Here is a 9,569-nt window from a genome sequence, read left to right as displayed (position 1 = left end):
ATTATTAGGTATCTGATCATAGAAATAATTTCTTTGAAGAATTAATTTCATGTTAGCTTTTGAGAAAACAAAGAAAAACATCTACTCTCTCCGATCTCTAAGGCCTTGTTTACTTCTCTCATATTTTCATGTCAAGAAGTTTGGAGATGAGAAGGAAGTTGGTGTTCACCCAATCCCTTACCACCCTCTCAAATACCCATCCCAAAATTGTACTAATATGAGGGAGACTTTTGAATGTAGACAAAAATGAGGAGATTTGTGAGCATATTGACATATCGGGATTATTCTGTCCAAACCGAAAATGTAAATGGACTACCGGGAATCTTTCGGGACTCGGAATAATCCCCTTTGATCTTCTGAAATAAACAAGCCTAATGATTATCAGGTGATGGGTGTATGAGATTGGGCTTAAAGAATGCAAATTTGTTCATGTATGAAAATCTTTCAGGGATAGAAGACTTCAAATTCCAATGAAATCCCCTTGAAGTTTCAAAGTCAGTGCCTGCTCTATTTCTGCCTTGTCAATGAATGGTCTCCTGGTCCCACCAACCAGTGAGATGCAAAGACCACGTGGGACCCACCATAACCCCTGAAAATAAGGACACGAAGCGCGCCACCGGAGCAGCGGTTCGCCGCGCGCTGCGGCGAAGGTGACGCCGGCCTTCCCTTCCTCCTCCGAAGCTAACCACCACCCACCACCTTCGCGCGCGAAATCTCCCCCCCTCCCTTTCGCGCCGCCGCCGACCGCACATCCCGGCCGGCAGAGGAATCTATCCAGCTCCGCCGGGACAACCGCCCAGCTTTCGCGGAGCAGGAGGCCAAGCTCGGCCAGCTGATCGACCAATGGGCTCCGGCGAATAGCTCGCCGGAACCAGCGCGGCGGCGTCCTGCCCTGTTCCCTCTTCCCGGACCCTCCTGTTCCCGGCGTCTGCTCCACGTACCGGCATGATATATGACGAGGCTGAGGAGAAACGCCCGGCCTGAAGCAAGGCCCGACCGGAGCTAGCGTCTCCGGCCCGGCCGTGCTGTTCGTCCATCGGTCTAGTCTGGTTAGTGGTCTCGTTCTCCGCTTCGAGAGAACCGCGCGTGTCGGCGGAGGACAGCGGCCGCGCGCCGGCCTGCCATTGTCGTCTGCCGGGAGGCGCTCCCTTAGCCATGGGCGGTGCGCGGTGGGCGCTCCTCCTGCTCTTCGTCTCCCTCCTGCTGCTCCACGCGCAGGCATGGCCCGGCGCCGCTCCGCTGAACGGCGAAGGTAACCGACAATGACCTGTGGCAGAGGGCATTTCGCATTCTTGAGAAGATCATTCTTAGCATTCGTGTTTCTTGGTTCTGCCCGGATGATTCGGGATTTCGTGACTGACGGGCGTGGTGTGTCCTGCACTCTTGTGCGTGTGTTAGGATTGGCTTTGCTGGAGCTTAGGGCCAGGGTGGAGGGAGATCCCCATGGAGTCTTCGATGATTGGGATCCCATGGGCAACAATCCCTGCAGCTGGTCCGGCGTCCAATGCTCTGACGGCAAAGTGGAGATTCTGTAAGTTAGCGGTTCCCTCTAAACTGTTTTCCCAGATGTTGATTGAAATGCCGCCACATGATTATTGAAGTGCCATATTTGATAGCTGTGTACATTGTTCAAATCATATTTGTGCCAAATTTATGTCAGGAATGGTTTCTTTGTTGAAATTAAGATGATTGTTTGCAAATCATGTTCTTTTTTGCCGATATGATTTCCTAAGGTAGTGCATTAGTTATGCATCGTCTACCTTGAGTTCTTATCTCGTCTAATATGCAGGAACTTAACAGGTCGAGGACTAGCTGGAACTCTCGCACCTCAGATCGGAAGCCTACAAGGTCTAAGATCGCTGTGAGTATATTCCCTATGCTTATCTCAATTATCAGGACTTTGTCAGAAAAAAATCTCAATTATCAGGAGTTAACTTTTCAGCTCCATTGCAGGTCCAACGCTTAATTCATACTTCTGTCTAGCTTATTTGCTTTTTGTTTATTTCTGTCTAGTTTACTTCCCAAGAACAATTTCCATGGACAAATTCCCAGAGAGTTTGGAGGGTTATCTGCACTTGAAGTACTGGATTTGAGTGCCAACAACTTGGATGGAGCAATTCCAAAAGAACTGGGTGCAATGCCACTGCTCAAACAGATGTAAGGCTAATTGCATCATCCTCTATCTCTAATTTGCTTCGTACAATGAAGTACTATTGTATTTCAGATCGCTTCATAATAACCAGTTCCAAGATGGCTTCTCTTCTTTCGACATACAAGATAGAGCTGCCAAGCAAGCATGCTGCTTGAGAAGAAAACTAGGTTGCTGGTAAGGGACTATATATGGCTCTACCTAGTGTTACTTTTGTGGTTGCACAACCTAGCCATCAGATACTCCCAGGCTGCATTTCTGAAAGTTGTCTCACCTCCTAACTGATTTTTGTGTTTTAGGCTGGTGTCTATGAATTGGATTTCTTTCAACGGCGTCCGCGAGAAATATTGCACCGATCTACCAAGTAATTTGGCATTTACAGGACGTAAATTCAACCCTCTGTGTCATGTGTTACACTTCATTAAACATTTACATTTTGTATGTCTGTCAGGTCTTGGTGCGCCACACATCATGCAGAATTTGCAGTCCTTTGCAAGTGCCATGAGCCGCAGGCTGCTCCGTGAAGCTGGCAATCTGCCTGCTCTTTCAGGGAATGATCCGGCAAATTCAAAAGAAATCCCGAGACCTGTTGATGTTCTATCTCTAGGGAGTGGTTCATTTTCTGCGTTCCCGAAATCGAACGGACCGTTGCTTCCAGAATCTGTTCAGAATGTTGATCCTGCAACAGTGAAGCAGCTATCTGCACCAGTAACCCAATCAGCTGACAAAGAGTCATCTGGTGCAAAGTACAGCAAGTGGATTTATGTGCTCATTTTCCCAGCTGCAATATTACTCATTGTTGTGCCGATTTTGATTTGCCGGAAGCAAGGGCATGCATCGATGGCCCCCTGGAGAACAGGACTGAGTGGGCCACTTCAAAAGGCATTTGTAACAGGTAAACAATGGGTAAACACTCTTAGTATGCTATCTGGTTCCATAGCTTAGGAAGTTAATGCATCTCATGACTGAAACTGGAGAAATACATGCAAGGTACCAAACTCTAACAAAATCATTTTTTTCCCGCATGCATAGCTTGAAAATACTTCAACAACCTCTGGGTCTTCTGCGATTCAGTATTTAAGATGCGCTAGATCCCTGCATTATCAATTCGGGATCTAGTGCTTCATATGTATATTTGTTGATATGCCATAGCCCCAGTCCCCAGGTAATGCAGTTTAACATTGTGTAGCTTAATTCTTGCATTCAGGTGTTCCAAAGCTAAACAGGCCAGAACTTGAAGCAGCTTGCGAGGATTTCAGCAACATCCTTAACACTTTCCCTAGCTGTACTGTGTTCAAGGGGACATTATCTAGCGGCGTTGAGATCTGTGTTGTCTCCACTTCCATTTCATCAATCAAAGACTGGCCCAAGAGTGCAGAAACGCTCTTCAGAAAAAAGGTTTATGACTCGGAACATCTTGTAGTAGCCAATTTGAACAACATTTCAATTCTGGTACTTTTCCTAATCACCCCATTCCCTTGTGTAGATAGATACACTGTCAAGAGTCAACCACAAGAACTTTGTCAATCTACTCGGATATTGCATAGAAAATCAACCATTCATGAGGATGATGGTGTACGAGTATGCTCCAAATGGAACTCTATCTGATCATCTTCATGGTAATAAGTTTTACTTACAAATTACCTCCTTTGCGCATAAGCCATAATGTATATATGTGCCTGCAAACTGAATTACTAACCTCGCAGTCAAGGTGTATGAGCATCTGGACTGGGCTGCGAGGATGAGGATCATCATGGGCATGGCCTACTGCCTCCAGTACATGCACCATGAAATTGAACCACCTGTGGCTGTAAACGATATGCGCTCTGACGCAATCTTTATGACAGATGACTATGCTGCCAAAGTAAGCTATTTATTTGATGGAGTCAGTTTTGTCCTCTGGGACTGGGAGTTCAGTTAAAGCATGGTTCATTAACCAGCTAAATGGCCGCATCATTACAAAACCATCGATTGATTGAGATGAACATTGGTTTTGCAGATTGCTTATGTTGGCATGTGGAAAGAACTCGCAGACAAAGCGAAAGCTGCAAAGGAGGATGGCAGTAGTAGTCGCTCTGAATCTGCTCCCGATCTCACGGGCAACATCTTCTGCTTCGGCGCGCTTCTGATGGAGATCATAACTGGAAAGCTTCCTGAACAAGACGACCATGAATCTATCTGCACCTGGGTATATATGACAAACTGCGCAATCTCAAACTGTAAACTTCATTTCTGACACACTGCATTGGTACGATTGTGAGTTTTTTTTCCCCCTACCGTGCAGGCTGCAGAGCATCTCAAAGCCAAGAGGTACACCGAGCTTGTCGACGAGTCCCTCCAGGATCACAAGGCCAACGAGCTTGAGGCCGTCTGCGAGGTGATCCAGGAATGCACCGACCCTGACCCGACGCGGAGGCCAGAGATGAGAGACGTCACGGGCAAGCTCAGGGAAGTCCTTGCCATCACGCCGGAGGGGGCGGGGCCGCGGCTCTCACCCCTCTGGTGGGCTGAGCTCGAGTTACTGTCCATAAAGTCGAGCTAGTAGGATGCTGCTGTATATACACCATTTGCTTGGGTGGGCACCAACGTGGTGTGAGTTGTGAAAAATCCCTCTTGATCTTACTAACTGTTCCGCTGTAAACTTTTGCTGAATGTTGTGATCAGCCATGAGAAAAAAATGTTGTAACCAACAGTTGTGATGCAACTAATGCACAGATTGATCTTTACTCAAGAGGGGAATACCATGGCATGTACAAACGAGTATTTATTTAAAAACATTATTGGTGTAAAAATTGCACAGAGTGCCTTGTGTTACTACCTGCGAGTCTTCAGAGTTTATCAGTTTCTGAATATGGCAACTGATTCAATAGTAATGATGCTAATTTAGGTCCGGCCAATCCATGGTTTAGGTTGTCCATGAAAACTACTACTCCCTCCGATCCCATTTAGTTGACGCAGCGAGTATAAGAATGACGTACTTCAAATATGTTGTTTTCTTGCCTGTCACTGTTGCTGGGTGAAATTGTGCACCAATTATTCAGAGGCTGCTCACCCAGTCAATCATGTTAGAGTGTCTCCTATCCACAACCTCCCCAAATTCTCATTTACAAATTAACAAGTGCCTTGTGCTAATCTAGGTCTTTAGTTTCTGAATATGGCAGCTGATTCAGTAGCTATGATGCTAATTTACGTCTGATCGATGCATGGCTCAGGTTTTCCATGACAACTAATATATTTCAAAGATGTTATTTTCTTGCCGGTCACTGTTGCTCCGTTACACCAATTATTCATAGGCTACTACCCAATCAATCATGCAATCATGTTACCTCTCCTATCCACAAGCTCACCAATTTCTCATTTTCAGGTGTATTTGTGAACCTAACTTGTGGTAAATCACGTGCATTGCACATCCGACACGTGGCAGGACCGTGACCTACAACTGTACCAACTGAATATACGTTTGTGGTAAATAAAAACCTGATAGAATCATCTTGATGCCACGGAGGAACTATGTGCGATCAACACATGGACTGAGCATGCTAACCTTACACATGTGCTGACATGTACCAGTCACATGCTCGGCAAGGAACAGTGTGTTTCGTCTACGGCTGAAACGTATGTTGATTGTGTTGACAAAGATGCAGCTGAAACTTCCATGGAAAAGAACAGGCCACGCAGGTTACTGCTTGATTAATGCTGTACATCTGAATGCGACATGGTTAATGCTGCACTTCCGGTATCAAATTTCAACCAGCCAAATATGGCTCGTGACGTTTGTGGCAGCCTAATTAACAAGAGCCCAAACTAGGTCAAAAAAGATGTGAACCTTTGCAATAAGAAAACGAGAGAAATATATGATTGAATGCATATGTGCATGTGTAATTCGAATTCCAGCTGTGCTGAACTGAGAATTATGTGAGTCAAAAAATCAATGTAAAAGTACAGAATAGATCGCCCAGATAACCAAGCAGTCACCGTTGTTTAACAGATAACAGGCATCACAGTTTCATTTATGCAGTCCCAGTTCACGTGTATGCGCAATGTACATGTTCAGAAGCCTACAAATACACAGATAAAATTGCAGATCAAGAAAAGGTTTACTCCACACACGAAAATGCAGACCACCCAAATAAAAGGCAGGTTGGTATCAGTTGCATTAAGATCACACAAGATTTGGAGCAACTACGGCCAAACTGCCCCAGAAACATATGCTGATCACATGCTCTCGCAGTCTGTTCTCGGGAAACTGTTGCTTATAGAAACCTAACAGCTTGTTGTACAGATTAGAAACATCCACCGTGATGACCACATGCAAGCTCAGAGATAAGTGGCTCTCTAAACAACACCTCATCAATTTCATATCTTGTTGTAGAAGCCAATCGTGGTTGCCACTCAAATACTATTCACATAATGCAAAAGCAGTTCCCAATTCACATCATGAAAGACACATGTAATAATTGCACGGAGAAGGGTCAGGGCGATGGCAAAGCTGAGTTCAGAACAAGCCAGTGATCCTACAAATAGCAGCAGAAACCACAGCCATCCAACAGCAGTACCTGGTTTATTTTTAGGCAGCCTGTTCCAGCTCCGGCGGAAGGGTGAGTCCTGGCCTCATGTCAAGAGGAAAGCTCTAACCACCGTACACTCGCTTCTTCTTCTCCTTCCTCATTTGATGATCCAAAGAGACCGGCCGCTTCTTGGTTCCCACCCAAACACAGCGCGCTCTCTCGCCCTTCACCTCTCCTCCCTCTCCCTCCCAGGGAGGGAGGAACACAGAGGCAAGAAGTGGCGCAGAGTAGACGCCTGTGAAACATTACCCTCCAGTTGCTGCTGTTGCGCCAAATAATTTAGCAGGATGGAGAGGAAGGCCACAATCCTCATGAACCGGTACGAGCTCGGCCGCATGCTCGGGCAAGGCACCTTCGCTAAGGTGTACCATGCACGCAACCTTGCGTCCAACCAGAGTGTCGCCATCAAGGTCATCGACAAGGAGAAGGTGTTGCGTGTCGGCATGATTGAGCAGATCAAGCGGGAGATCTCCATTATGCGCCTTGTTCGCCACCCCAACGTCGTCCAGCTGCATGAGGTCATGGCCAGCAAGAGCAAGATATACTTTGCCATGGAGTACGTCCGGGGCGGCGAACTCTTTGGCAGGGTAGCCAGGGGCCGGCTCAAGGAAGATGCTGCAAGGAAGTATTTTCAGCAGTTGATAGGGGCTGTGGACTTCTGCCACAGCCGTGGTGTCTATCACCGCGACCTCAAGCCGGAGAACCTTCTCGTGGATGAGCATGGAAATCTCAAGGTGTCTGACTTTGGGCTGAGTGCCCTCAAGGAGTGTCAGAAGCAAGACGGGCTGCTGCACACGACATGTGGCACACCTGCATATGTTGCACCAGAGATAATCAACAAGAAGGGCTATGACGGAGAAAAGGCAGACATATGGTCTTGTGGTGTCATACTCTTTGTTCTGCTCGCCGGCTACCTCCCGTTCCAAGACTCAAATTTGATGGAGATGTACCGAAAGATCAGCAGAGGAGATGTCAGGTATCCACAGTGGTTCACTTCTGATGCCCGCAAGCTTCTACCCAGGCTGCTCGATCCAAATCCAAACACAAGGATCACCATGGACAAGCTGATTGAGCACCCCTGGTTCAAGAAAGGGTACAAACCAGCAGTGATGCTGGGAACGCCACGTAGCTCGAACAGCCTCAATGATGTCCAGGCTGCTTTCAGCACTGACCACAAGGAGGCAGAAGAACCAGATAGCCCTTTGAAGCCAGTGAGCTTGAATGCGTTTGACATCATCTCCCTCTCCAAAGGATTTGATCTTTCAGGCTTATTTGAGCAGAATCAAGAGCAGAAGGCGAGCTCGCGGTTCATGACCCATAAACCAGCGTCAGCAATAGTGTCAAAGCTGGAGCAGATAGCAGAGACAGAGAGCTTCAAGGTGAAGAAGCATGATGGACTGGTGAAGCTGCAGGGATCCAAAGAAGGGAGGAAGGGGCAGCTTGCGATTGATGCGGAGATCTTCGAAGTGACGCCATCCTGCTATGTTGTTGAGGTGAAGAAGTCGGCAGGGGACACACTGGAGTACGAAAGGTTCTGCAAAAAGGACCTGAGACCTTCACTCAAGGACATCTGCTGGAGCACGCAGGCAGAGGAAAAAATCCATCACTACCACCTCTAACTCCGTCCTCTAAGTCGATCACAAGAAATGCCATTTAAGTGCAACCTCATTGGAGATGCAATTACAATCCGTTGTCCCCTCTCTTTTTTCCCTCCTTCACAAAGAGCCGAGACTTTGTTCACTTGAGCATCAAGCTTCAGGGTTCTTCACTGATCTTTCTGCAGTTTCCCCTTTTTTAGTAGCAATTGTTGAGCATGGATGTCCTGCTCTTTTCACCAATAGAAGCACGGAAATTGACAGTGACATCCCTCCAGTGTTGCTCCAGGACAAGCATACCATCGCCTGCAGAAGACATGAGTTAGGGAACTACAGACATTATAGGGTACCAAAATCCACAAATAAATGGGTAAAACAAATGAAATGCTAACTGATACAGCAAAAAATAATAAAACAAAGGATATGTAAGTAGTTTTATATGATAGATCAGTGTGGCAGACGGCACATAAGAAATTCACCGTGTCATATTTCCTGTATTATATCTTGCGGCTTGAGCACAACTTACTTGTCATGATGTTGCAAGTAAAATGCATACAAACAACGGGAATTTGCTGGTGAAGGAATAAATTCTAAATTGCTCAAAGATTATTCATCTATGTGTTATGTTGGAATGTAGTAGTAGATAAAGATAAACCATGGGACCATGAAAAGTGTAATTTGTTGATATATATACCTTCATATACAGTTGCTTGTACAAAAAAACACCTTCAGCTAGACCCCATAGCTGCACACACACCACACCACCACGAATGAACGCTTCTTGTCAAACAATTCAGATTAAACCATTTTCAGCAGAAACAAGACACAACCAACTTACAGATAATCAAAATCATGTGAAATATAGAAGGTGACAGCAAGAGGAGTCAAAGAAGTAGAGATCTTTTGAAAACATTTCGTTCTAATTGACGAACCAGTTGACATAACTAACAGCAGACCTCCACATTAATTCTCAAACTGCATAGTTATGTATATATATATATATCGTTCATACATCTTAATTTTGTTTTATTTGTAACAGATCTAAACCAGGAAAGGATATCAAATCAAACTTATCAGACGTGATTGCATTTCAGAAGTCTATGAGTATCAAGACTCCAAGTAGATAACCTGCTCAAGCAGCAGTTCTAGTAACAACTTGTTCTTAACTAAGCAAAACAAAATCCACGACACACAGTTCCATCTCCCGTGATCACTCAAATAACCTAGAAAGCAAGAAGTAATTAAATGCACACTGAA

General features: G+C 45.7%; 2 protein-coding genes across 2 annotated transcripts; both read left to right on the top strand.

Annotated features, from left to right (window-relative positions):
• The first annotated feature begins 1,155 nt into the window (after window positions 1-1,155).
• Window positions 1,156-4,691, top strand: LOC124658949 (protein MALE DISCOVERER 2-like). The gene is made up of 12 exons (XM_047196931.1): window positions 1,156-1,252; window positions 1,399-1,531; window positions 1,790-1,861; window positions 2,014-2,157; window positions 2,225-2,326; window positions 2,449-2,513; window positions 2,601-3,044; window positions 3,357-3,547; window positions 3,636-3,768; window positions 3,856-4,013; window positions 4,149-4,337; window positions 4,434-4,691. The coding sequence occupies exons 1-12, from the start codon at window positions 1,156-1,158 to the stop codon at window positions 4,689-4,691; spliced, it is 1,986 nt and encodes a 661-aa protein (XP_047052887.1).
• Window positions 4,692-7,004: 2,313 nt separating this feature from the next.
• On the top strand, window positions 7,005-8,403 carry LOC124665617 (CBL-interacting protein kinase 5). Its single transcript, XM_047203012.1, has one exon. The coding sequence runs from the start codon at window positions 7,005-7,007 to the stop codon at window positions 8,334-8,336; it is 1,332 nt and encodes a 443-aa protein (XP_047058968.1). The 3' UTR covers window positions 8,337-8,403.
• Window positions 8,404-9,569: the final 1,166 nt, after the last annotated feature.

Source organism: Lolium rigidum, chromosome 6, assembly GCF_022539505.1.
Source record: "Lolium rigidum isolate FL_2022 chromosome 6, APGP_CSIRO_Lrig_0.1, whole genome shotgun sequence".
In the NCBI taxonomy this organism is placed as follows: domain Eukaryota; kingdom Viridiplantae; phylum Streptophyta; class Magnoliopsida; order Poales; family Poaceae; genus Lolium; species Lolium rigidum.
Note: the sequence above shows the minus strand (reverse complement) of the source record. Positions and strands in the feature narration are given on the sequence as shown.

What these genes read in the sequence shown, in the direction of transcription:
- LOC124658949 (XM_047196931.1), top strand. Translation starts at nt 1,156, where the DNA reads ATGGGCGGTGCGCGGTGGGCGCTCCTCCTGCTCTTCGTCTCCCTCCTG. An exon ending in AAACGCTCTTCAGAAAAAAG is followed by an intron (nt 3,548 to 3,635) that starts GTTTATGACTCG and finishes TCCCTTGTGTAG; the next exon opens with ATAGATACACTGTCAAGAGT. An exon ending in CAGATGACTATGCTGCCAAA is followed by an intron (nt 4,014 to 4,148) that starts GTAAGCTATTTA and finishes TTGGTTTTGCAG; the next exon opens with ATTGCTTATGTTGGCATGTG.
- LOC124665617 (XM_047203012.1), top strand. Translation starts at nt 7,005, where the DNA reads ATGGAGAGGAAGGCCACAATCCTCATGAACCGGTACGAGCTCGGCCGC.